Source organism: Lipotes vexillifer, unplaced genomic scaffold (assembly GCF_000442215.2).
Source record: "Lipotes vexillifer unplaced genomic scaffold, Lipotes_vexillifer_v1.1 scaffold914, whole genome shotgun sequence".
Taxonomy (NCBI): Eukaryota; Metazoa; Chordata; class Mammalia; order Artiodactyla; family Lipotidae; genus Lipotes; species Lipotes vexillifer.
Window position 1 is genome coordinate 1880516 of NW_006780388.1, and position 26098 is coordinate 1906613.

The 26098-nt window shown below is 57.2% G+C and overlaps 3 protein-coding genes across 4 annotated transcripts in view; 1 reads left to right on the forward strand and 2 right to left on the reverse strand.

Moving 5' to 3' along the window:
* GREP1 (glycine rich extracellular protein 1) overlaps positions 1-13767 on the reverse strand; it is a 26288-nt gene extending 12521 nt beyond the window's left edge. The window contains exons 1-12 of the mRNA XM_007453658.1: positions 13753-13767; positions 11024-11296; positions 10761-10953; positions 6217-6315; positions 4052-4220; positions 2563-2618; positions 1920-1955; positions 1596-1628; positions 1450-1509; positions 968-1021; positions 229-258; positions 101-133 (exon numbers count right to left, since the gene is read on the reverse strand). Coding sequence (XP_007453720.1) covers positions 101-133; positions 229-258; positions 968-1021; positions 1450-1509; positions 1596-1628; positions 1920-1955; positions 2563-2618; positions 4052-4220; positions 6217-6315; positions 10761-10953; positions 11024-11296; positions 13753-13767 — 1051 coding nt within the window. The remainder of the gene's footprint in view (positions 1-100; positions 134-228; positions 259-967; positions 1022-1449; positions 1510-1595; positions 1629-1919; positions 1956-2562; positions 2619-4051; positions 4221-6216; positions 6316-10760; positions 10954-11023; positions 11297-13752) is intronic.
* A 4239-nt stretch (positions 13768-18006) lies between these two features.
* On the forward strand, positions 18007-22290 carry PKMYT1 (protein kinase, membrane associated tyrosine/threonine 1). Its single transcript, XM_007453514.1, has 7 exons — positions 18007-18357; positions 19240-19733; positions 20435-20541; positions 20676-20848; positions 20934-21091; positions 21994-22092; positions 22179-22290. The coding sequence occupies exons 1-7, from the start codon at positions 18007-18009 to the stop codon at positions 22288-22290; spliced, it is 1494 nt and encodes a 497-aa protein (XP_007453576.1).
* An 865-nt stretch (positions 22291-23155) lies between these two features.
* On the reverse strand, positions 23156-25653 carry PAQR4 (progestin and adipoQ receptor family member 4). 2 transcript variants are annotated; one of them, XM_007453516.1, is made up of 3 exons: positions 25398-25653; positions 23832-23936; positions 23156-23648 (listed from the first exon to the last, which is right to left on the reverse strand). In XM_007453516.1, the coding sequence occupies exons 1-3, from the start codon at positions 25561-25563 to the stop codon at positions 23215-23217; spliced, it is 705 nt and encodes a 234-aa protein (XP_007453578.1). In that variant the 5' UTR covers positions 25564-25653; the 3' UTR covers positions 23156-23214. The 2 variants fall into 2 exon arrangements, with proteins under 2 accessions (XP_007453578.1, XP_007453577.1); XM_007453515.1 differs by having other exon boundaries at positions 23832-24053; positions 25398-25630.
* Positions 25654-26098: the final 445 nt, after the last annotated feature.

Below are 26098 nucleotides of genomic sequence, written 5' to 3' on the forward strand. Positions count from 1 at the left end.
CCTGGGGAGACAGAGCAGGAGTGAGTAAGGGGAGCAGGGGTGGGGGTGGAGGGACGATGGGGGGCAGAGGACAGGGACATAGGGACAGGGTGGGGCTCACCAGGCTTTTGAGGTTTCACGCTCCCTCCAATTCCTGAGAAAGAGACAGAGACTCGGTGAGGGAGCCTAGAGCTCCTGTGAACCCCGAACCCAAGCACGTGCCTCCAGCTCCCCCCACCCTTCCCCTACCTGGTCCCTGGACGTTCTGAGCCGTGGGGCCTGTGGAGAGAAGGAGGGTGGAGGCTGGAGCCCAGCCAGTGCTGGGTGGGCCCACACCTCCTGTGGTATCCTCACCCCACAACCTTTGTGCCCCCCAAAAGTTATTCCCGTGGAGCATGCCCAGAGAGGGGACTGGAAGTCTGGAAGAGCCTCCCCAAGACCACAGCTCAAGCCAGAGGAGTGGCAGCAGCGGCTAATGAAGGGAGCAGTCCCTGGGAGGGTGGCAGAGTGGCAGGGCTGGGGACAGGGTGAGAGGGCTCCCCCGCACTTGGTTTCTGAGGTCTTATGCCCCCTCCCAGCCCTGGGGAGTGACAGAGAGATTGATACTGACTCCTACCAGCCCCTCACCTAAGAATGTGGGCCGGGACCCTGAACCCCGCTTGCCTGCCCCTCCCTGCAGCCCCATGGCCCTGGAAAAGCACCAATGCTGAATCCATTTCTGCTCCCAAATCCTGGGGACACAGAGGTGGCGCTGTTGGCTGTGGGCTGGCAGGTTGGGGCAGGCAGAAGGGGCCAGGATAGAAATGGGTGGGGAGAGTGCCAAGATGGGCAGGGCAGGGCTCACCTGGCTTCGGAGGTTTCATGCCCCCTCCCAGGCTGAGCCCCTGCCCTCCCCCAAGAACGCAACTCTCTCCCGGTTCCCTGATGCCAGCTCTGTTCACACCTTCCCCCTCCCTGGACCACAGGGTGGTGCCCCAGGTGCCCTCACCTGCCTGGGCTCCCGGCCCTGGGAAGTCACCAGCTCCCAGCCCATTTCCATATCCTGGGGAGACAGAGCCAGAGGGAAGGATGGGGGGAGGGGCTGGGGCTTCAAAGGGCAGGTAGATGGAGAGGTGGGCAGAGGGGCGGTCATGGAGCAGGTCTCACCTGGCTTCTGGGGTTTCACCCCCCCTTCAAAAGCCTGGGGAGAGAGATGCAGTAGATGAGGGCACACCAGGGAACCAGCCTCTTCCTGGGGTTCCATGAGCTGAGGGCTAAGGTGGGGGGCATTTGTGGTCCCAGCTGAGGTAGGGGTGGAGCAGGGGTGCCCTTGCTCTCCATTCCCCAAACCAGACAACTGGAACAGTTTTGGTCCTTCCCTTTGCCTCCAGTGAGTCACCTGTTGTGCCCTGAGGGAGCCTGGGGGAAGACCCAGTGGTATCCTCCCCACCCCTCATATCCAAACCCAACTTTTTCCTGGAACCTCCTCACCTGGCTGGGTGGCAGAACCTGGGAAGGCCCTGACTCCCAGCCCATTCCCGTTCGTAAACCCTGGAGAGACACTTGGGGAGACAGGGCAGGAGAGGGTAAGGGAGAGGGTCAGAGAGATGGGGAGAGACAGGTAGGGCGAGGCTCACCGGACTTCTGGGGTTTCACAACCCCTCCAATGCCTGAGAGGGGGATGGGGGTCAACTGAGGGTCTCAGGAGACCCGATGTTAGGGGTGCCCCTAGAATCCTGGCCCCCTAGCCATTGGGAGCTAGAGGGCCTGTGGGGAGAGGAAGCCATGAACTGGGTGGGTTTGGGGTGAGGGTGCAGGACCCTTGGACCCCACCAGAAACAGCAAACTTGAAGGCTCTCTGTCTGTCCCTTCACCCCCTGGAATTATTCACAAATCCTGCCCTCCGCTCCGAGGCCTGGGAGGGAGCAGGGGGATGGGCAATGCCCAGCCCCACCACTCACCTGGCTGGGCTTCTAGCCCATGCCGAGTGCGGAATCCTGGGAGAAGAGATAGAGGTGAGGGGTTTGAGAGAAGGGTGGGGAGACAGAGAGAAAGCCGGGGCCAGGCAGGGCCCACCTGGCTTCTGAAGTTAAACACCCTCTCGGAAGCCTGTGGGAGACTCAGTGAGCTGGTGCGAGACTCAGGACGCCCTCCACCCCATAGCCATTCTAAGCCAGGGCCTGTGGGAACTCAGCTCTAGTCCCTTCTTCCCAAGAAGGGTGCGGGACGCAGGAGGGGCCCTGGCTCCTGGGAGCTCACTCCCCTTCCTTCCTTCTTTTGGCTCTGAGCTGGCCCAGGGCCTCGCAGTGAGCTGGGCTTGCCCGCCCTGGAGTTGGGTTCTGTGGGCAACTGGGGAACAAGCAGGGACAGGAAAGAGTTGTACCCCCGGGGCATGTACATGGTGAGACAACAGAACCGCCTTGGTGGATTCCTGGGGCAGGGGAGCAGTGTGTAGGAGGGAAAGGACAAGGCCTGCAGGAAGGGTGGTGGGCCAGCTTCTCCACGCAGGGCTGGGGTGGGGGGGAAAGTGCAGCAGTGTGGTCCCCAAGTGTTTCTGAGATGGCTGCCTCCCCCAGACCCAAATCCCATTTGCCCATGCCTTACCTGCTCCTAGACCACTGGGGGGGGCCATAGCCTGTGGGGGAAACGGGAAGTTGAGGCTGGGGGGCAGGAGGGGCCAGGAGCTGGGTGCCCTGCTCTCATTCCGAGGACACAGAGCTGCCCCGCCTGCCACCCCTCAGCCAGTTTTACCTGATGGATAGCCATTCAAGCCTCCTAAGCCTGTGGGGTCAGGAAGAGAGGGTGACTTAGGAGGCAGCAAAGAGCTGAATCTGGATGCTCCCTGCAAAGCGAGAGAGGACACCCCCATCTCTGGGCCTCAGGTGCCCTGGGGTCACCGGAGGGTAAACAGACTGGTGGCAGGGGCAGGAGAAGTGGAAGAGTCCCTGGCATGGAGGGAGGCGTCTGGGCCATACCCCTGGGAGCAGATCCCCCTGCACCTTCTTCCAGGGGCAGCTGCACCTCTGGCCTCCATTCTTACTTGAACTCCTCCCTTCCTGGAAATCCCATCCTCGTCCCCCAGCCCCGAAGTCTCTCTCCTGCAGCTTAGGTGTGTCAGGTCTCAGGAGGAAGCCCCTCTCCCACCTGTAGGGCCCCACAGGTCCCTGGAGGGAAGACCCTTCCGGACACCCCACCCCTGGCCTCGCCCTAACTCACCTTGTCTCCTCCCTTCCTGTCCTACTTCCACGCCTTTGCCTCATGTCTCTGCCAGCGATGTCCTTCCCCTTTCCTGTCGCAATCTGCCCCACCCCCACCCCGCAAAACCAACTCCAGGCCTTCCTCCAGCCCTGATGTTCTCACACCCAGGTTTGAGATTCTGCCCCATCTCAACTCAGTTCCAAGGGTGCGAGCTATCTATTTCTCACACTTGAGCTGATGTGAACAAGGTCACCTGCCAGGAAGAAACGGATGACCCTGTGTTTTCCTGGGCCCCAGATCTGGATCCCAGAGCAGGGAACATCTGGGGTGCTCCCCTAGAGAGCTCCCAGACCCCTGCGAGGGGAAGACCAGGCCCTCTTCCTTGACCCCAGAGCCTGGAGGATCCACTTACCTTTCCCCAGGCTAGGAGACAATGGAGGTAGCCCTAGGGGAGGAAGGGGGGTCCTGACTCAGGGCAGGGACCCCAGGCATCTATCCCCCAGTCTCCCAAAGCCCTGCCCAGCCCAGATTCACAGACCCTCCCCTCCTTCTCTCTGGAGCCCCAGCATCTGGCCCAATGCTCTACCTGCACTCCAAGCCCCAACTTCAGCTGCCCAGACCCGCCAGCAGCCCTGCTGCCTGCTCTCACCGCCTTGCAGGCTTTCAGAAGTCAAGCAGAGCAGGAAAAGGGTGGAGGGGAAGGCCCAGGTGCTCATGATGCGGGCAGAGTGAGAAGACACCCACCCTTTGGGCCTTTAAACACCTCTGCTACGTGGGGGCCCACACCCACTTCCCCCCACTGTGAGTAGCAGAGGCTCCGCTGGGCTGGCAGACCCCAGGGGGCAGCCCCCGCCCACCCCACCCCCCACCCCACCCCGGCCTCTTCCCTGCTCACCCCTCATCGATCATGGGTGCTGACAGCCGGGACAGGCCCCCACCTAGCCCCCCGGGCTCCTCCACCCCTGTCAGGGACTGGGGCCCTGGCGCCAGGCCTGGAGGGCTCAGCTGCTCCCCCCAGCAGCTGACGAGGGCAGGCAGGCACCCCAGACCCAGCCTAAACACAGCTGGGGGTGGGGGTGGGGGGGAGCCAGGCCCAGAAATGTGGGCGTGGCTGGCAGGGGAGGCTCTGAATGAGTTACTATGTTACAGGAAGGAGACAGTATTAGAGGCAAGTGGCCAGGGGACAGTGTAGCAGACTGTATCAGGACTGTATCACTGTATCCCACAGGCAGGTGTGTCCACTAGAGGAGCTGGGCTATTAACCCATCTAACCCTGGAGACCTCAGTGACCACACCAGGAGACGGCCCTTTGCCCCCAACTGAGTCTGGGCTTGCAAGAGTGGGCCTGAGCCTCCCTTCCATGAAGGATGGTGACACAGGGATGGGTCACCCCATGTTCAGCCTGTCCAAGAGTCCCTGCTGTTTCTCAAAGGCTCAGCCAGGGTCCACCTGCTGCACAAGTCCCTCCCAGCTTCACCTCCATCTCCTGCTCTGCTCCATCTGCACTGACTCTAACTTTAGGGACAGAATCTGGGGGAGGGGGAGCTGCTTAGGGTGCGGTGGGGGCAGGAGTGCAAAAAGGGTACCTGGGGGTTAGTAAGCACTCTCCATTCCTCAGGTGGGTGGATGAGCCTGGAGCTGGGGCCTGGGCGCAGGGGGCTTGGTGGGGAGGCGAGTACGGGAGACCCAGAGAGGTAGGCCTGGGAAATGCCAGGAGTTGGGGCCTGGACCCCAGCCCAGGTAGAGGGCTGAGGGGGTGGCTTGAGGGGCCTTTAGCACAGCTGCACGTTTGACCCGCAGGCGCCTGGCCTCCTCTTCAACTGGCCTCCCCCAAATTCCCACCCTGGCAGGTGGTGCTGTTGTGGGCAGTTGGCAGGGAGCCTACTGACATGGGCTGTGCCATTTTAGGCGATGCACTCCTTGGGCCTCCAACTTGCACTTCCGACACGCCAGCTGTCACCTTGCCCTGGGCTCCCAGCTCTGGCGCCTCAAAGTTGCTCCTCTATTCGGAGGCTGGGCCATGTCCCCTCACACCTAGGGGCAAAAGGTAGCCCAGGACCTAGCTCCATCAGGGGCTCTCTCAACCCACTCTAAGTGGTCCATGTGTTCTCAGGCTGTCCTGCCAGGGCGGGGCTGGGGGTAAGCTGAGGGGACTGGCCTTGCTGGGGGTCGGGGTGGTGGTACTGCAGGGGCCAGGGATGCCCAACTGGGCCAGGCCCTTGTCCTGAGTGGAGTCAGCTGGCCCAAAGCCCTGGACTGGTTGGCATTTTTCACAGGCCCATGCCAGCACCCATGCAGCCTGGCAGTGGTGGCGGGCACTGGCTTTCCCTCTGGCAGTGGCCAAGCAGGAGCCCAGACTGTACCTCCTGCAAGGCCTATCCTAGTCTCCCCGCCTGCCTCCTCCTGGGCCAAGCTTCCCTGGCACCCTGCAGGGTGGGCCATGTGTCTGTGTGTCTGGATCTGTGCAGGGGGCCCTCAGCCATCCCAGGTCTGAAGCAGACACCTTGGGCCTAGACTGGCGCAAGGTGGGCAGACAGCGAAGTGGCATCTGAGGTAACAGGGGCTGCTGCTGCCCAGAAGTGTGTGGATGAGCAGAGGGCGGAGGCCTGTGGACTGCCCAGCCTCAAATCCCAGCCCCGCTGCTTAGTTGTAAAATCTGTGCCAAGTCCCTTCTCTCTGCCTCTGTCTCCCCATCTGTAAAATGGGGTAAGAAGTAGCTCCCCCATTTTAGAGGATAGTGAACAGACTCAGGAAAGTGGGATTTCTGCTCAAGCTCCCAGCCAGATGGAGCTGGTATGTGAACCCGATCTGCATCTGAACCCAGCGCCCAGTCTGCTAATCATAGGCCACTTGGTCACCGTCCGTGAGTAGGCGAGGGGGCCGGTGCCTGTGGCCATGGGGCAGAGCAGGTGGTCTGGCAGGAAAGCCCTCCCCAGGGAGCGTGAGTGGACCATCCCAGCTGCCCCTGGCTGTCAGAAGTGGTTGAGGCCAGGGGCCACCCCTGAGCCCTTCCCAGCAGCCAGTAAATGTCCAGCCTCCAGGACTCCAGGTCTTGGCTACCTGCCAGGTGGGGCAGGAGGTGCGCCTGTGGGGTGCTGTGCTGGGGTGCCTGGCTGAGGGGACCCAGCTCGAACAGAGGGGTCTTGTTCACAGGTGGGTCTGTGGGGGGGAGGTGGGTGCCCCAGGCATAGTCACATCACGTGTGCTCTCATGTGAGTGTGCTCCCAGGGTGCAGGCCCTCTTGTGGGGAGCGAGCAGCAAGGGTGCAGCCCAGGGTGTGTGTGTGGGGGTGGGCAGAGGGGGAGGTGCTGGTGGCTTCAGCCCAGATCCCTGCATTGGCCACCTCTGGGACACCTCTGTCACCCCCAAGCACGTGCATTGTGCAAAGCTGACTTCTATTAACTCCCTCTCCTACCTGTCAGATTTTTTTTGTTTTTTGTTTTTTGTTTTGCGATACGCAGGCCTCTCACTGTTGTGGCCTCTCCTGTTGCAGAGCACAGGCTCCAGACGTGCAGGCTCAGTGGCCATGGCTCACAGGCCCAGCCGCTCCTGGGCACGAACCCATGTCCCCTGCATCGGCAGGCGGACTCTCAACCACTGCGCCACCAGGGAAGCCCTCAGATTATTATTTTTTAAAAACCTATGCCAGGGACTTCCCTGGTGGTCCAGTTGTTAAAACTCAGCGCTTTCACTGCCTGTGGGCCCGGGTTCAATCCCTGGTTGGGGAACTAAGATCCTATAAGCCGTGCAGCGTGGCCAAAACCAACAAACAAAATTTATGCCATTGCAAAGTGTGCACAAGACAGAAACATACAGTATAATAAGTACCTATAAAGCACCTATGCAACCAGCACAAAGGTCAAGAAATAGAACACAGCCAGCTCCCCAGAAGTGTCCATCACAATCGCTTCTTTCCTGTTAGGGTAGTCATGTTTGCACGTGTGGCCGTCTTTTCCTTGTCTTTCTTTCTTTCTTGTTAATATATTTACTTATTTATTTATTTTTGGCTGCATTGGGTCTTCGTTGTTGCTCGTGGGCTTTCTCTAGTTGTGGAGAGCAGGGGCTACTCTTTGTTGTGGTCCGTGGGCTTCTCATTGCAGTGGCTTCTCTTGTTGCAGAGCACGGGCTTTAGGAGCGTGGGCTTCAGTAGTTGTGGCACGTGGGCTCAGTAGTTGTGGCTCACATGTTCTAGAGCGCAGGCTCAGTAGTTGTGGCACATGGGCTTAGTTGCTCCACGGCATGTGGGATCTTCCCGGACCAGGGCTCGAACCTGTGTCCCCAGCATTGGCAGGAGGATTCTTAACCACTGCGCCACCAGGGAAGTCCTTTGCCTTTCTAAAGTCACATTATTCCAATTTTGTGGCCCCATCCCTGGTGAGTGGTGAATGCCGTCTTGGCGGGCCCGCGGTGCTATTTCTGTGACAGGTCACACGGGGGCGCGCTGTTCAAGCTGGCTATCACCTGGATGTGAGGCCAGGACCAGGGGAGTCCAGAGCCTGGGCAGGGGTTGGGGGGCTTCCTCCTGGACCGAGCCTCTGCCAAGTGCTCTGGTCTCAAACCTGTGACCCCCCCAGGTGGGTGCAGAGGTCCTGGGTCTGAGTCTCCTCCAGGGACCTCCTTTAGGTCCAGGCAGGTGCTTTAAAAACTGCAAAACACTATATGCACGAGAGAGTGTTACTATTGTTAAACAGTGAGTAAGTTCCTACTGTGTGCTTGACCCTGTCCTTTATTCACATGCACTTTCTCATTTAGTGCTCATACACCCCAAGGAGGAATGAACTATTATTATTATCCTCATTTTACAAATGTGGAAACGGGCCCAGAGACATAAAGCACCTTGCCCATGATTGCACAGCTTGTGTGTGGCAGAGTTGGGTTAGAGCCTTAAATTCCCTGACTCCATGGTCCATGCTCTTACCTGCTATCTGTACTTAACTTTATATTAAAGCATGTTTGTGAATTTTAAAATTATTATTATTATTTTAAAATTTATTTATTATTTGTTTTTGGCTGTGTTGGGTCTTTGTTGCTGCACACAGGCTTTCTCTAGTTGCGGCGAGCGGGGGCTACTCTTCGTTGTGGTGCACGGACTCTAGGCGCGTGGGCTTCAGTAGTTGCGGCACACAGGCTCAGTAGTTGTGGCTCATGGGCTCTAGGGCTCAGGCTCAGTAGTTGCGGCGCACGGGCTTAGCTGCTCCGCGGCATGTGGGATCTTCCCAGACCAGGGCTCAAACCCGTGTCCTCTGCATTGGCAGGCGGATTCTTAACCACTGTGCCACCAGGGAAGTCCCTAAAAAATTATTTTTTAAGTCATTGTGAATTAGACGTTCGGACCTGAGCCCAGGACTCCCGGAGATGGGGCTGGCAGAGGGGCTGGCAGCTGGAGAGGGGCCTGCCTGCTCCCGGGGTCTCCTGGGGACAAGCCTGGGGTCTTTAACAAGGATTCAGCCTGAGTGACAGGGGCTGGCCCGTGGCTACCAGATATGCTAATGCAAAGAAGGGCACATGGAGGGGGTGCTGCAGCCCCCAGAGAAGCTCTGGGTCTTGGGCCTAACCCAGGATTCCAGGCCCTCCAGCGATGGTCCATGCAGTGGAGAGTGTCCCCTGAAGGTATAAGCACCACAGTGAACTGGGAGCCCTGCAGTCCATGACCTTTCAGAGACTTGGGGAGATAGATGATCAACAAATAAACTGATAGAGGATAGAATTTCAGATAGAGATAAATGCTATATGAAAATAAGGTGGGGGACTGCCCTGGTGACGCAGCAGTTAAGAATCCACCTGCCAATGCAGGGAACATGGGTTCCAGCCCTGGTCTGGGAAGATCCCACATGCTGTGGAGCAACTAAGCCCATGCGCCACAACTACTGAGCCTGCGTGCCACAACTACTGTAGCCCACGCACCTAGAGCCTGTGCTCTGCAACAAGAGAAGACATGGCAGTGAGAAGCCCGAGCAAGGAAGAGTAGCCCCCGCTCGCTGCAACTAGAGAAAGCTCACACGCAGCAACAAAGGCCCAGTGCAGCCAAAAATACATAAATAAATAAAATTTTTTAAAAAAAGAAGAAAAGAAGGTGGGAAAGGAGATGTGATGAGATGGGGAGCTTTCTAGGGAGGGTGGTCTGGAAGAGTGACTCCCCTTGATCCTGTTAAACAGATAAAAAGTCCCCTCGATGGAGGAAGAAGCAACCCCCCTGCTAAGAAATTTAAGGGGATCATGCTATTTGAACGCCCAGCTCGGTGAAGGAAGCGTAATCAGCTCCACTTTTACAGGAGAGGAGACTAGTCCGAAGCTCAGAAAGGCCCAGGGCCTTCCCAAGGTCGTTCAGCCAGGAAGGGGCTGAGGGAGGTTTGAGCTGTGCTTAAGTCTCAAATCCAAAGAATGGGAATGGCTGCCTCGGAGGTGGCCGAGGCCTGGAGACAGGGAGGCTTCCTGGAAGAGGCAGAAGTTTCTGGTTTACGAAGCCGCGCGTTCCGCAGGTGGAGGGTGTGTGTGTGTGTGTGTGTGTGTGTGTGTGTGTGTGTGGGTGTGTGTGTCTGTGTGTGTGTGTGTGTGTCTGGTTTACGAAGCCGCGCGTTCCGCAGGTGGAGGGGGTGTGTGTGTGTGTGTGTGTGTGGGTGTGTGTGTCTGTGTGTGTGTGTGTGTGTCTGGTTTACGAAGCCGCGCGTTCCGCAGGTGGAGGGGGTGTGTGTGTGTGTGTGTGTGTGGGTGTGTGTGTCTGTGTGTGTGTGTGTGTGTCTGGTTTACGAAGCCGCGCGTTCCGCAGGTGGAGGGGGTGTGTGTGTGTGTGTGTGTGTGGGTGTGTGTGTCTGTGTGTGTGTGTGTGTGTCTGGTTTACGAAGCCGCGCGTTCCGCAGGTGGAGGGGGTGTGTGTGTGTGTGTGTGTGTGGGTGTGTGTGTCTGTGTGTGTGTGTGTGTGTCTGGTTTACGAAGCCGCGCGTTCCGCAGGTGGAGGGGGTGTGTGTGTGTGTGTGTGTGTGGGTGTGTGTGTCTGTGTGTGTGTGTGTGTGTCTGGTTTACGAAGCCGCGCGTTCCGCAGGTGGAGGGGGTGTGTGTGTGTGTGTGTGTGTGGGTGTGTGTGTCTGTGTGTGTGTGTGTGTGTCTGGTTTACGAAGCCGCGCGTTCCGCAGGTGGAGGGGGTGTGTGTGTGTGTGTGTGTGTGGGTGTGTGTGTCTGTGTGTGTGTGTGTGTGTCTGGTTTACGAAGCCGCGCGTTCCGCAGGTGGAGGGGGTGTGTGTGTGTGTGTGTGTGTGGGTGTGTGTGTCTGTGTGTGTGTGTGTGTGTCTGGTTTACGAAGCCGCGCGTTCCGCAGGTGGAGGGGGTGTGTGTGTGTGTGTGTGTGTGGGTGTGTGTGTCTGTGTGTGTGTGTGTGTGTCTGGTTTACGAAGCCGCGCGTTCCGCAGGTGGAGGGGGTGTGTGTGTGTGTGTGTGTGTGGGTGTGTGTGTCTGTGTGTGTGTGTGTGTGTCTGGTTTACGAAGCCGCGCGTTCCGCAGGTGGAGGGGGTGTGTGTGTGTGTGTGTGTGTGTGTGTGTGTGTGTGATCCCCACCGCATCCCAGTGCAAGTCAGGCATGAGGAGGGAGTACTGAGCCCAGGGCACTCCACCTTGCCGGGACCCCGGAGGCGGCAGCGACTTCCTGTGCAGCCCCAAGTGACCGCCTCTTGGGGCTACACCTCCAGGGCGAAACGCAGTGACCATTCCCTTTATAGATGCGAAAACTAAGGCAGCCCAGCGAGGGCCGTGGGTGCTGGCACCGGGGTCTGGAGGTCGGTCGATGTCCGGAGGTCGTTCGGGGTCCTGGGAACCAGGCGGGAGTACCCAAGAGCAGGCTCAGACCCAGCGTGGTGCCTCAGCCTCCAGGTGGCACCGCGTAGCCACCCCCGACCGGGGCCAGCACAGAGAAGGTTTTGCGCCTACGCAGTGTGAGCACTCGGCCGCGGAGCCGGCGGGGCGGGGTCGGAGGCGCGCACGCAGGGACGTTGGGGCGGAGCCCCAGCAGGCTGTGCGCCTCTGACAGGCTGCACCGGGGGTAAGAGGCGTTCCTGGGCGGGGCCTCGAAGCCGGTTTGGAATTTTTGGCGCGAGCCGTGTCCGCGCGCGTTCACGGGCCGTTCCCCCTCCGGAGAGTCCTCCCGCCCTGGCTTGGGGAGCGGTGGGCCGAAGACCCCGGACCGCTCCGAGGGCTCCTGTGCCCTCCGCCGACCCGGAATCTGGGACCTTGCTGAGCTGCTCCCCGCCGTCCCGCCCCAGGTGAGCCCATACCCGGCCCTGAAGGTTCTCGGGCGGGATCGCCCTCTCCTCCCTTCTACCTCCCTCGCGAGCACCTCCTTGCCCCCTGACAGCCCTTCCCCGGTCCTGCCTCACCCCCAACCCCCTCCCGCCTCCTTCCTCACCTCTCCGACAGCCCCACCCCTCCCTGCCCTGCCGCGGGCGGCTCCGCCCACTTCCCCTCTAGCGGCTCCTGCCCCTAGACGGTCCTTGCCCTCCTCCTTTCCCGGCCTCCCTCTTTTTCTGGGAGCCCCCTTCCACAGCGACTGCTCCCCCTTTACTCGTCCTTCCCCAGGAAAAGCCCCACCGACCTTCCATCTACAGCCCCTCCCCCGTGACAGCTGGTCTGCTCAACTCTATTCGCCAGGGTTTCCCCACGCCCACGGAGGTGAATCAGCTGTGGCCCTGACCAGGAGGAGCTCACAGTCTAGTGCGATAGACCGTGGTCAACAGATGTGTCCTGCCCAGTGAGAGGGTGAGGCCCCTGAAAGCTGCAGAGCTCATCCCGGCCTGGCTTCTGCTCAGGGCCACCCTGGATTCACCGGGAGCCCCTGCTTCTCCTCCCTCCCCATCCCACCCCCAAAGTTGTTTGGCCATGCCAATGGTGCTAGAACGTAAGTGACATTGGGATGATCTGAGAATTGGTTTAAGATGCAGGTGCCCAATGTCCCTGAATGTGATATGGCTGGGCCCGGAGGCTCTACTTCTAACCAGCACCCTAGGGGTTCCTGACACCCTGGTCCCTCACTTTAAGAAACTCTGGGATGGGATTCCTGAGATGCATAGAGGCAGAGGGAGGGTACCCACAGGCTGTAGGGTGAGTCTTCCCATGCAGGCCCCTGTGGGGTCCCTCCCCTCATGCCTCACTTTCCTAGGCACTGGAGAGTACCCTTCAGATGACTGATCCCTCCAGTTTCAGTCACTGACTCACCCCCTGCTAAGTATGGAATCTTTTGATACACTGTGGCTCCTCTCAAAATTGGACTTCTCTCCTTTTTTCCTCTTGTTATTCTTTCAATTATAACATTAGAGCAACACAGTAGCCCTCTTTGCTCCAATACAAAAGTCACTTACACCCGTGGGACCACTGTATTTTGTGTGTTCTTTCAGTTACTACTCAGAGCGTTATTTATTATATATTATTTATTATATAACAGTTACTGAGGGATCTGCATGCCAGGCACTAGACTAAGGCTTCCATTAAGTTAGCATTACAGGTCCACAAACCCCTGAGGCCAGGTGTGTTTCAGAATTCAAAATGTCTCCCATTTTAGAAAGCTAATAGGGTACGTGTAACATTTATATGTAACACCATCCATTCATGGGTCTGGGACATCATTTCATAATCAAACACATTAATATTTCTGTCAAGAAATATATGATTATTTTACACTTAGAGGGAAGAATAGGCCAGGTCAGATTTTTCTGCTAAATGAGGTTTGCATGTAGATATCCAGTTGTCCCAGCACCATTTGTTGAGAAGACTGTTTTATTTCTGCTGAATTGTTTTGGCACCCTTGTCAAAATCAATTGACTATAAATGTGAGGGTTTATTTCTGAACTCTCAATTCTATTCCATTGATCTTCATGTCTATCCTTATGTGAGTACCACACTGTTTTGATTACTGTAGCTTTGTAGTAAGTTTTTTTTTAATTAATTTATTTTTATTCATTTATTTTTGGCTTTGTTGGGTCTTCATTGCTGTGTGTGGGCTTTCTCTAGTTGCGACAGGGGGGCTACTCTTCATTGTGGTGCACAGGCTTCTCACTGCAGTGGATTCTGTTGTTGCGGAGCATGGGCTCTAGGCGCACAGGCTTCAGTAGTTGTGGCACGTGGGCTCCAGAGCACAGGCTCAGTAGTTGTGGTGCACGGGCTTAGTTATTCCGCGGCATGTGGGATCTTCCCGGACCAGGGGTCGAACCCGTGTACTCTGCATTGGTAGGCGGATTCTTAACCACTGTGCCACCAGGGGAGTCCCGCTTTGTAGTAAGTTTTTTTTTCTTTTTTCTTTTTTTTAGTAAGTTTTAAAATGGGGAAGTGTGAGTCCTCCGACTTTGTTTTGATTGTTTTGACTCTTGGGTCCTGTGAATTTCCATATGATTTTTAGGATCAGTTTGCCAATTTCTGTAAAGAAGCTACCTGGGATTCTCGTAGTGATTGTGCTGAGTCTGTAGATCAATTTGGAGAGTATTATCATTTTATTTATATTAAGTCTTTGGATCTATGAACATATAATGCCTTTCCATTTATTTAGGTCATCTTTAATTTCTTAAAGAAGTTGGGGGAAGAAAGAAAAGCAAGTGTATATGTATAATTTTTTACACTGACCTTCTTTTTTACCATTTCTGGTTCTCTTCATTTGTTCCTGTGGGTTTGAGTTACCATCTGGTGTCATTTTCTAGTCCAATATAATTTTGTTCCCACACACTTAAATCTTTGTGCTGTTATTTGCAAGTATATTACATTTCTATATATTATATGCCCAACAATACAGTTACATACATAGTTTTATACAGTTGCTTTTTAAATCAGTTAAAAGAGGGCTTCCCTGGTGGCGCAGTGGTTGAGAGTCCGCCTGCCAATGCAGGGGACATGGGTTCGAGCCCTGGTCTGGGAAGATCCCACATGCCACGGAGCAACTAGGCCCATGAGCCACAACTACTGAGCCTGCGCGTCTGGAGCCTGTGCTCCGCAACAAGAGAGGCCGCGATAGTGAGAGGCCCACGCACCGCGATGAAGAGTGGCCCCCGCTTGCCACAACTAGAGAAAGCCCTCGCACAGAAACAAAGACCCAACACAGCCAAAAGTAAATAAATAAAATTAAAAAGTAACTGTACCATTAAAAAAAAAATCAGTTAAAAGAAGAAAGGAGAAAAATATGCATTTATACTGTCTTTTATATTACATAATTACCTTTACTGGTGCTCTTTCTTTTTTTCATGTACGTTTGAATTACTGTTTGGGATCACATGCTTTCAGCTTGAAGAACTTCCTTTAGTTTTCCTTGTAAAGCAGGTCTGCTAGCAATGCATTCTTTCTGTTTTTGTTTATCTGGGAATATCTCTTTTTTGTCTTTATTTATTTTATTTATTATTTTTTTTGCAGTATGCAGGCCTCTCACTGCTGTGGTCTCTCCCGTTGCGGAGCACAGGCTCCGGACTCGCAGGCTCAGGGGCCATGGCTCACAGGCCCAGCCACTCTGTGGCACGTGGGATCTTCCCAGAGCAGGGCACGAACCTGCGTCCCGTGCATCGGCAGGCAGACTCTCAACCACTGCGCCACCAGGGAAGCCCTCTTTTTTGCCTTTATTTTTGAAAGATAGTTTCATTGGATATAGGATTCTTGGTTGACACATTTTCCCCCTAGTGCTTGAATATGTCATCCCACTTCCTTCTGGCCTCCATTGTTTCTTTTGAGAAGTTAACAGTTAATCTTATGGGGGGGGGTTGTCAGTGATGAGTCATTTTCTCTTGCTCCTCTCAAGATTTTCCCCTTGTTTTTGGTTTTCAGCAGTTTTAATATGGTGTGTCTGTGTGTGGATCTCTGCATGTATCCTACTTGAAGTTCATTGAGCTTCTTGGCTATGTTAATATTTTTAAAATCACATTTGGGAAGTTTTAATCCATACTTTTCCAGCTCCTTCTCTTCTCTCCTCTGGTGTACCCATCATGCATATGTTGATTCACTTAATGCTGTCCTAACATTTCTCTGAGATTTGGTTCCCTTTTCTTTGTTTTTCAGATTGCATAATTTCTATCAAACTATCTTCAAGTTCACTGATTATTTCTTCTGCCAGTTCAAATCTATTGTTGAACCCCTCCAGTGAATTTTTTCATTTCAGTGACATTGTACTTTTCAACTATGCATTTGGTTCTTTTATAATTTCTATCTCATTATTGATATTCTCTATTTAATGAGATGTTGTCATTGTGTTTCCTTTACTTCTTCAAGTGTGGTTTCCTTTGGTTCTTTGTACATATTTATAGTGGCTACTGTGAAGTCTGTCTGCTAAATCTGACATCTGGTCTCTCTTACAGGGAGTTTTTGCTGTATGTTTTTTTCCTGTGTATGGGTCACACTCTCCTGCGTCTTTGCATATCTTGTAATTTTTCTTTGACATTTTAGATAATATGTTGTAGCAACTGTGAATATTGGTTCCTCACCCTACCCCTGGGGGCTTGGGATTGTTTTTGCTTGTTTAGTGACTGGCTGGACCACTGTAGTGATGTCTCTTTCCTAAACAATGTGAAGCCTTTGACTTTGCTCCTCAGAGGGCCCAGCCTTGGGCATGTGCACAGTCACCCTGGGACACTAGTGGTTTTAGGGGGGCTCTGTTTGTCTTCTCCCTGATCATACCCAGCTGTCAGGCCCCACCAATTGCTGGATGATTGCTCTGTTGTTTTTGACAATGCCCTGGAACATCAATTACTCCATAGACTGATCCAGTCAAATTTGGGCTTTAAAGGGGTAGCTTTTTTTGTTTTGTTTTTGGCTGCGTTGGGTCTTCGTTGCTGTGTATGGGCTTTCTCTAGCTGCGGTGAGCGGGGGCTACACTTCGTTGCGGTGCTTGGGCTTCTCATTGCCGTGGCTTCTCTCGTTGTGGAGCACAGGCTCTAGGTGCATGGGCTTCAGTAGTTGTGGTGCATGTGGGATCTTCCCCGGACTAGGGCTCAAACCCATGTCCCCTGTATTGGCAGGCAGATTCTTAACCACTGTGCCACCAGGGAAGTCCCTAAAGGGGTAGCTTTGGAGTTCAGTGTTTAAGGTTTGTTCTAACCCCAGGAAGCCTCTTCTTAGCTGTCTCTTTCCCCAGTTCTCTCTGGTAAACTAGTTGTCCTGTGGTTCACTTGTAGTACAAATGGAAGTATCGGCCTCCTCCTAATTGCTTAGTACCAAAACCTCCACTGATTTTGAGAGGGCCTTTAGGCTTGAACTTCTCACACTCTGCTTCTAATCAAGTCACATTTTTGCAGGGAGAGCTTTGGAGCTCTCTGTTTCACGACCTGCCTCTCCCCGGGCAGAATCTCCTGAGCCACAGCTCTGGAGCTGGGGACAGGGACAGTGGTGCCTGTCTCTCTGAGTAGGGGCTGGTGAAAGGAGGAAGCCCCCAGCCTCTCTGCTACACTCAGCTGAAATTTAGCCTCTGCTACATGGAGCTGGAAGTGAAACCCCACTAACTGAGTTTTAGCACCTTAACTACGAAAAAGGAAGCAAGAAAGAAATTTGAAATTCAGACTTTCTTCTTCTTTTTTTTTTTTTTTTTGTGGGACGCGGACCTCTCACTGTTGTGGCCTCTCCCGTCGCGGAGCACAGGCTCCAGACGCGCAGTCTCAGCGGCCATGGCTCACGGGCCTAGCCGCTCCACGTCATGTGGGATCTTCCCAGACTGGGGCACAAACTCATGTCCCCTGCATCGGCAGGCGGACTCTCAACCACTGCGCCACCAGGGAAGACCTTTTTTTTTTTAATATATAAATTTATTTATTTATTTATTTTTGGCTGCGTTGGGTCTTCGTTGCTACACGCGGGCTTTCTTTAGTTGCGTCGAGCGGGGGCTACTCTTCATTGCAGTGCACGGGCTTCTCATTGAGGTGGCTTCTCTTGTGGAGCACGGGCTCTAGGTGCGCGGGCTTCAATAGTCGTGGCGCATGGGCTTAGTTGCTCCGCAGCATGTGGAATCTTCCCAGACCAGGGATCGAACCCATGTCCCTTGCATTGGCAGGTGGATTTTTAAGCATTGTGCCACCAGAGAAGCCCTAGACTTTCTTTTTTCCTTTGGAATTGGAGATGAAGGATAGCAGACCTGTGTTAATATTTCTACCTTACAGTCTTGCAAGAGATTGGACTTTTTTTTTTTCTGGTTGCACCAGGTCTTAGTTGCGGCCAGCAGGCTCCTTAGTTGTGGCATGCAAACTCTTAGTTGCGGCATGCATGTGGGATCTAGTTCCCTGACCAGCGATTGAACCAGGGCCCCCTGCGTTGGGAGTGCGGAATCTTAACCATTGTGCCACCAGGGAAGTCCCTGGATTTTTTCTTTTTAAGTTTTATTTATTTAGTTTTTTGGCCATGTTTTATTTATTTATTTGTTTGTTTGTTTGTTTGTTTGTTTGCCATGCCACCCTGCTTGCGGGATGTTAGTTCCCCAAACAGGGATTGAATCCTGGGTCATGGCAGTGAAAGTGCCGAGTCCTAACCACAGGACCGCCAGGGAATTCCCCAAGGTGGGATATTTTAGGGCCAAACAAGGCAGGGATGTACACACAGGTGTGGTCTGGCTCCAGAACATGCCTTGGTTTAACCTCTGCTGGACTGTGGGAACCTCCAGGACATGGCCCTGTGGTTTTCAGTCTGTGTGTCTCTAACCCCCAAGGTGCAGGTGACCACCTGCAGGCTTGCATACATTTGTATACCTTTTCCCACCAGGTGCTTGTTGTGCCTACCACCTCCATGCCTAAAGCAGAGTGTGTGTGTGTGGCGTAGACTCGGCTCTCTTCTGCAGCCTCTTTGGGGCCATAGGACCAGGTGCTGTTTTGAGTGACACACTGTTCTGAACTCTGCCCCAGGGGGGCTCCTGTGCTGGACATGCCTGTGCCCGAAGAGGGCACCCCGCCACCCCTGAGTGGCACCCCCGTCCCGGTCCCAGCCTATTTCCGCCATGCAGAACCTGGCTTCTCCCTCAAGAGGCCTCGGGGTCTCAGTCGGAGCCTTCCACCCCGGCCCCCTGCCAAGGGCAGCATCCCCATCAGCCGCCTCTTCCCTCCTCGGACCCCAGGCTGGCACCAGCCCCAGCCCCGGCGGGTGTCGTTCCGAGGCCGAGCCTCCAAGCCCCTGCAGAGCCCCGGGTATGACCCGAGCCGGCCGGAGTCCTTCTTCCAGCAGAGTTTCCAGAGGCTCGGCCGCCTGGGCCACGGCTCTTATGGAGAGGTCTTCAAGGTGAGTCAGTGATAGCTCCCCAGGCCTGTCTGGGGTAACCCCCTGCCACCTCGCCACCCTGGCTGGGATGGGACAGTGTCCTGGGAAGCCTCCTTTCCCCTGACGGCCCACCTCTTGGGCTGGCAGGCTCCCCTCAGTGCTGGACTTGGCCGCTTTCTCATAACCCCACATGCAGGCCCCTCTGAGGCCCCCTCAGTACACATTCTCCCCTTGTCCAGAGCCTGGCACGCCTTGCAATGGCTCCCACCTGCCACCTCCTCCTGCCTGGTGCTAGCCGTGTGGGGGTCTTGGCAAGCTCCACAAGGCCCCGGAGCCAGGCCACCCCCCGCCCCCAGTGCAGTGCCCACCCCACCTCCCTCCTGCTGCAAGCACTCAGGCGACACCTCCATGCCACCTTTTGTTTCTTAAAATATATTTTCCAATCATGTATATTTCCTCTAAAATGGTAGTTTTCCTTACACAAGTACTACATGAAGACAATTTTGTTAAAAAGTACAGAGGCCCCTAGGTCAGGGGAAACCACGGTGATTCTCAGGTGGGCGTTCTTCCTTCCAGACTTTTCTCTGTACTTCTCTGGAGTTGACCAGATAAAAACAAACCCATCTCATATGCCGCATGGCAGACCACACTGCCCGTGCTGTTCTGTAGACAGTTTTTTTACTTAACGCATTCTCCTGGGCCTGTACTTAGAGGTCTGCCCCGTCTTTTCTGTCGCTGGGTCTCCAGCAGACCAGCACCTGGGGTGGAGGTTTGTCCAGCTTTGCTCTTGCACACGTGGGGGTCACTCTAAGGTAGCTGCCATGCCATACCTTCCGCACACGTGAAATCTTAACAGAATCTTCTGGGTTGTCCTCCTGAGTGGTTGTTCCCCCTCGCTTCCAGGTGCGCTCCAAGGAAGACGGCCGGCTCTATGCCGTGAAGCGCTGCATGTCACCTTTCCGGGGCCCCAAGGACCGGGCCCGCAAGTTGGCCGAGGTCGGCGGCCATGAGAAGGTGGGGCAGCACCCGTGCTGCGTGCGGCTGGAGCAAGCCTGGGAGGAGGGCGGCATCCTATACCTGCAGACAGAGCTGTGTGGGCCCAGCCTACAGCAGCACTGTGAGGCCTGGGGCACCAGCCTGCCCGAGGCCCAGGTCTGGGGCTACCTGCGGGACATCCTGCTGGCCCTGGCCCACCTGCACAGCCAAGGCCTGGTCCACCTTGACGTCAAGCCTGCCAATATCTTCCTGGGGCCCCGGGACCGCTGCAAGCTGGGTGACTTTGGGCTGCTGGTGGAGCTGGGTGCATCCGGAGCTAGCGAGGCCCAGGAGGGAGACCCTCGCTACATGGCCCCCGAGCTGCTTCAAGGCTCTTATGGGACAGCGGCAGATGTGTTCAGGTAGGGCTCGACGTGGGAGGCTCTTCCTGGTGGGCGGGGGAGTGGTCAGCAGAGGGTCACCATCCTAGCCCAAAGTCAGGAAGACTTGCTGGGAGATGCTTCCGCAAGGGGTTGAGGGTCCTGCCCTCTAGTTGAGAGGGGTCTGGAGGGTTAAGCTAATCAGAGAACCCTCTGGAGCCACTTTACCTGATTCACTTGTCTCTTCACTCATCTCACCACACCTCCAAGGGAGGGACTATTATTACTCCATTCACAGGGGAATTGGGCACAGCAGGTTAAGGGACTTTCCCCAAGTCCACAGTGAGCAGGTGATGAGGCTGGGCCTGGACCAGGCGCTGGGTTCCAAGGTCCATGCTGGTCACCACTGCTCTGCTTCTGACAGTAGCATCCAGTCACATCACCAGGATGATGAGAACATCACTGTTAACAACAGCGACCAGAGTGCCAGTCCTGTGGGAGCGGGGTGGGGGGGTAGGTGGTGTGTGGGCTATGCTGGGCCCGGGGTCTGTGCTCCATGATATAGTCCCCATCATCAGCCCTGCCGAGAACTTCTCAGGGCCCCCAGCCCCTCCTTCCCCACCTCCCTGGCTCATGTGGAAGATAGCATCCCTTTCCTACCCTTCTTCTTGGGGGTAGCCTGGGGCTCTGGGTTCTGTGTCTCGAGGTCAACCCTGCCCCTCTTCTGTCCCTGTCTCTCCCAGCCTGGGTCTCACCATCCTGGAGGTGGCGTGCAACATGGAGCTGCCCCATGGTGGGGAGGGCTGGCAGCAGCTGCGCCAGGGCTACCTGCCCCCTGAGTTCACTGCTGGTGAGTGAGGGGAGAGGATTGGAGGGGATGCACTGCCACAGGGAGGGCAGGCTCTCATGGGGGGGTGGCTGGTGGCAAGGGACTGACAGGCTCAAGGCCCCATCACCCCTGATGTGGCCCTGCCCCGGGGACAGGCCTGTCTTCTGAGCTGCGTTCTGTCCTCACCATGATGCTGGAACCTGACCCCAAGCTGCGGGCCACAGCCGAGGCCCTGCTGGCCCTGCCCATGTTCAGGCAGCCGCGGCCCTGGACCGTCCTGTGGTACATGGCTGCCGAGGCCCTCAGTCGAGGGTGGGCCCTGTGGCAGGTAAGCCAGGGAAGGTCATGGGCGGCCCTGCTCTGTTCCTTGGCCCAGGGTCTGCCTAGCCTCCCTTGGTCCCCTGTCCCCACAGGCCCTGCTTTCCCTGCTATGCTGGCTCTGGCACGGGTTGGCACACCCTGCCAGCTGGCTGCAGCCCCTGGGTCCGCCGGCCACCCCGCCTGGCTCGCCGCCCTGCAGCCTCCTCCTGGACAGCAGCCTCGCCAGCAACTGGGATGACGACAGCATAGGGTGGGTAAGGACTCCGGGCAGGCGGCTGGGAGCTGGGGGAGACGGGCCGTCAGCATGGCCAAACCCCATGCTCGAGGCCCAGGCCCCAGCCCCATGGGAATTAGTAGTGAACCGGCAACCCTCCCACAAACCTGGCCCCCATCAAACCCCGGGAAGGAAACCAAGGCTGGTGGGGGTACGGCCTGGCCTAGTTTGAATGCAGTTGTTTCTTCTAATCTCAGTGTGTGGACCAGGGGCCCTACGGAGCAGGGCGAACTGGCAACCTCACAGTGAGGGTGCTGCCATGCTGGGGAGCAGCACAGGGGCCACAGCACCTGCTGGGAAAGGCAGGCGGTGCAGCCCCCACCCCCCAGAGGCTGCCAGTACCCAAGGGCAAGGTGTTATCCTTCCTCTCAGGGCACAAAATCCCCAGAGCCTGGTGAGCTCCCACCCTGGGAGGAATTCATTAGTCCCACGTGCCTGGTGGCCAAGTGAGAGGCTGTAATTAAGAAACTACTGCAAAGGAAACCACAAGCTCAGAGCAGACAGTTCTCAGAAGGAATCACACCATTAACCCCTTCCTTACGAGAATGTCACCCCATTGCCATGGGGGCGCTTTATAGCAGACAAAGTGCCAGATGAGCGTCAGTTACCACAAGGTCATTTCAAAGTCAGCTCAGTCAGAGCCCATGTGTTCTGAAAAGGGACAGAGGTGGCATTTGAGTGTGGTCAGGTAGACTTTAGAAGTTGTCAGAGTGCTCTTTCAATGTCCACCAATGCCCATTGTCTGAGAATGGCACCTGCCTGTCTCAGGCAGGAGCCCGGAGCCCGCACAGGGTCAGGATTGGTGTTGCTGCTCCCACCCAGCCGTGGCCTCCTCCCTTCCCCTCGACACCCTGCTTGTCTTGCCTGCCCCCCCGCAGGCCCTCGCTCTCTCCAGAGGCCATCCTGGCCAGGGCTGCTGGGAGCACCTCCACCCCCTGCAGTGGCTCCCCTGCCCCCCGGGGCAGGTACACGCTGAGGTGAGCGGGCCCAGGGTCCCAGGGGGTGGGAGGGGGCAGCTTTTGGATCCTGAGAGTCATTTCTCTCTCTTCTTCTCTCCCCCTAGGGATTCTCTGGACCTAAGTGACATTGACTCAGAGCCTCCACAGGGCACCTTCCCCGCCTTTGAGCCTCGGAACCTCCTCAGCCTGTTTGAGGACTCACTGGGCCCAACCTGAGCCCACAGGCCCAGGGTCGGCACTTTTAACCTCTTAGCCCCTTCCTCCATCCTCCTGGAGGCTGGGGTCCCTCTGGAAACTCCAGTGGTCCCTTCTGCCTGGCCGTGTCTAATAAAAGGTATTTGAATCTTGGGAGTACCCAAGCTTGCTTGCATGGCAACACGGTGCTTATTGATGATCCCCAGGGTCTGAGGCCCCTGCGACGGCCCAAGGTTGAGCTCTGCTGCAAGGCCCCAAGCCCCAAGCTGGCAGATTGGAGCTGGGAGTCACCCACTGTGTGGAGCAAAGATTTCCTGAGCAGGGATGTCCCTGCTGGGCAGGTCAAGCTTTCAGAGCACTCAAGGTGGAGGGTGCCCTCAGTCCAGTGGGGCCTGGGTCCAGGGCCATTCAGCTCTTTACATCTCTGTGCCAGTTGCCTGGAAGAAGCAGCAGCCAGCACCCTCCTGCCCCTAGGTCCTGGGATAAGAGGTTAGTCCTGTTGTCCAGACCCCTCATTCCACAGTCTCTGGACAGCAGGGAGAACGGGCTGCTGGGAGGGCCAGCATGCAGGGTGGACAGACAGGGCAGGAGGCTGGGCTAGGCAGCCGTGAGGTGCCTTATGTGAGAGTCAGGGTGGGTGATGGCTCTGGGCTGGCAGGATCCCAACTGTCCCTTTGGCCCAAACCTCACAGGTCACCGAGGGTAAAAACAGGCCCAGAGAAGGGAAGGTTTCCTTTCAGCCTATAAGTCCCGTGGAAGAAGGCAGGAAGGGGAAGTGGAGCTCCAACGTGTGAGTAAAAGAGGCTAGTCCACGGGGAAGAATGGATGAACAGACGAGGGCTCCCCACTAGGAAGTCCCATTTGCTGGAAGCATCCAGGGAGCCAGCATGGTGCTGTTGGCCCTAGAAGACTGTGAGCAGGCCGGCATGGCGGGTGGGAGGTGGCTCAGTCCAGGGGGCAGATGTGCCGGGCGGCCCAGAGCAGGTCAGGCACGACGCCAGCATGCAGCTGGAGGATGGAGCCCACGCTGAGCAGGTGCATGATCTGGTGTGAGTTACCCCAGTAGTCGAAGCGGCCTGGTCCCCAGCGCTCTGGCAGGCGGGCCACGTTCACCAGCCCCCCAAGCAGTGCCAGTGCATCCATGCGCAGGTAGCAGCGCAGGGAGCCTGGAGCCCCAGAGCCCAGCCCCACTCCCCGGGCCCCAAACATTAGGAGGCGGGCGCCAGCCTGCCAGCCAAAAGCTCGGAGCCGGCTACTGGTGGAGGGGGCGGTGAGGGCCCGCCAGCCTGCCACACCCGACAACACGGTGTAGGCCACCAGGGCAGCTGGGCGCAGCCAGGGCCTGCAGGCCAGGGTGCAGTGGATGATGGGCAGGGCCCCTGCACAGAGGAGAGAGGCAGGAGAGGTCACATCAGTCTGGAGGTCCACCTGCCCTTGTCCCTTTCTTTTTCCTTCCAGTTTCCCTGATACCTGCCCTTTCTATCTCAGGCTCATGTGAGTGTACCCGACCCCCAGCTCCCATCCTTCAAGCCCTCCGCCCCCTACCCCATCCCTTGGCTCACCGAGGGTGTTGACGAGGCAGACCCCACACATATCCAGGGCAAGGAGCCGAGTGTACACAGGGCTGCCCCCTTTGTGGCACATGAAGAGGTGATAGAGCACAGAGCCTGCAGGGGGTGCCAGGCAGGCTACACAGTGTGTGCCCCACAGCCAGCCATCCTTGCCCAGCTGACCCCAGGGCAAGGTCATGGGCAGCAGCACCAGGAAGCCCAGCAGGGCCAGCCCTGGGGGAGGGAGACAGTTTTCCATCAGACAGCTTCAGCATTGAGGACAAGTCATGTCCTCAATGAGGCCACAGGCTAGAGGGATGGGAACAAGACAGGTCCTGACAAGGCTGTTGGCCAACTCTTGGCCGGCCCTGGACAGAGGCAGGCTCTGGGCTTTCAGTAACTTTATTTAGCAGAGCTCACAATAGTTCTGGAAAGGGGAGACCATTATTCCCAGTTTATAGGTGAGGAAACTGAGTAACCTACCCCAGAGGACCCCAGCGAGTAAGCACTGAAGCAGCACAGAGCCCCGGGCAGTCTGACTCCCAAGCTGGTCTCACCCTTGCAGCCGCCACACCACTTCCCAGGAAAGCAGGGGGCCCCCACTCCCCAATCTGGCCTAGGTATATCAGCAGAAGCCAGAGGGGGCATGATCTCAAGGTGAGTTCTGAATCCGACATGTAGGCAATTACAACAGATCCCAGGGCCACTTATCTTGCTCCTGCCAATCCCTATGTCCTCTCCTCTCCAGAAGGGACAAGACAGATGGAGGGCCTTTTTGTCCACCAGAGCAGGTGAGGCCAGGCAGGGCAGGGGGCTGAAAGAACCCTGTTCCATCTTCTACCCAGGCACCTTTTCAGGGAGTTCCAGTCCTCCCAGTCCAGGCCTTCAGAACCATTCCTACCACTTCTTGCAGGCACTTTGGCATTGCCCTCACATGGGTCAAAGGTCGGCACTGGCAGGCTGTGGCCGCTGACTGCCCACTCTTGACAGGGTCTAGCCAGGCTACAGTCCCCCAGGGGGCAGGTACCAAGGCTGGTCCCAGCGTACTCAGGGCCCCTCTATCCACCCGGGTAGGCCAAGGACGGGCAGGGCTGTGTCAGCACAGTTCCGCGGGGCCGCGGAGGAGGGGCCCGGGGCGGGGTCGGAGGTGGGGAGGAGCCGCCACCAGGCGGAGCCCGGCGGCTGGGCTGCTATGGGCGGCCGGGGCCTAGCTTCTCCTCCTGGGCCCCTCCTCGCCAAAGTCAACACCCATCTCGGGGACGGGTGCTGGCGGTAGAGGGTGCCAGGGCGCAGGGATTACGAAGCGGCCGGAAACCAAATTCCTTATTCCCAGGGCTCAGAGGGATTAAGCGGATTCGGCCTCCGACTCTGCTTCCCTCGCCTGCCCCGGGGGCCCCGCCGGGGGAGCAGAAGCGGGCAGCGATGATCGGCACAATGGCAGCTTTGTCACCACGGCTCCTGGCCGTGCCAGGGCCGGGGCAGCCCAGGACCTGGGCGCTGGGGCTCTCCTCGGCCTTCGGGCCCCCGGCCCGGCGCGGGCAGGGCTGCCGCGGATGGGGGATGCGGGGCGCGGCTCACCGTGCGTGTAGATGTTGCCCAGCTCGTTGTGCATGTAGAAGAGGCTACGCAGGCAGCCCGAGCCGCTGCTGGCCGGCCGGTAGCCGGTGAGCACGAACTTGTTGAACTGCAGGTGCGGCGGCGAGCTGGCCCAGTCCAGCAGGCGCGGCCCGGCCAGGAACGCCATGGCCCGGCCGGGCGAAGTCGCTCCGCGCTCCTCTTGCCCCCGGGTCTCCTCAGCGGGCCAACAGCACCCGAAGCCTCATCCCTGCGCCCGCCCACCTCCCAGTGCTCGGTCCGCGCACGCGCTGGCCCGGGGGTCCCGGCCCGTGCCCCTCCCGCGCTGCGCACGCGCGGTCCCCGCGACCCCACGCCTGGGCGGAGGCCGGGGACGCACAGGAATCCGGAGCGCAGTGCGGCTGGCAGGCGCTGTGCAGGGACAGCTCGCGGCGGCTGCTGTGGCGGCGGCAGCGGCCAGTAGTCTCTGGGCTGCCGGGAGGACGGGCGCGGCCGGACGCGGGAGGGGACGCCAGGCTCCGCCCCAGCTGCTCGCCCCCGCCATCCCGCCAGGGTTTCGCTCTCTGGGCTCCTGACGTCGCGGCTGCGAGGGCCAATGGGGGCGGCCGACTGGGAGGTTCCTCCCGGCAGCCGCCCAGACCTTCAGCGTCTTAGCATAATATGTGCGGTCCCAGTCTCATTTGCATGGGGTGCCTGTTGGATTG

Bases quoted from the DNA above. Each gene is read 5' to 3' on its own strand.
- PKMYT1 (XM_007453514.1), top strand. From the start codon at position 18,007: ATGCCTGTGCCCGAAGAGGGCACCCCGCCACCCCTGAGTGGCACCCCC. The intron at 19,734-20,434 runs GTAGGGCTCGAC...TGTCTCTCCCAG, and splicing joins ACAGCGGCAGATGTGTTCAG to CCTGGGTCTCACCATCCTGG. The intron at 20,849-20,933 runs GTAAGCCAGGGA...CTGTCCCCACAG, and splicing joins GAGGGTGGGCCCTGTGGCAG to GCCCTGCTTTCCCTGCTATG.
- PAQR4 (XM_007453515.1), bottom strand. From the start codon at position 25,563: ATGGCGTTCCTGGCCGGGCCGCGCCTGCTGGACTGGGCCAGCTCGCCG. The intron at 24,054-25,397 runs GTGAGCCGCGCC...TCCCTCCCCCAG, and splicing joins GGGCAACATCTACACGCACG to GGCTGGCCCTGCTGGGCTTC. The intron at 23,649-23,831 runs GTGAGCCAAGGG...TCCTCTGTGCAG, and splicing joins CTGCCTCGTCAACACCCTCG to GGGCCCTGCCCATCATCCAC.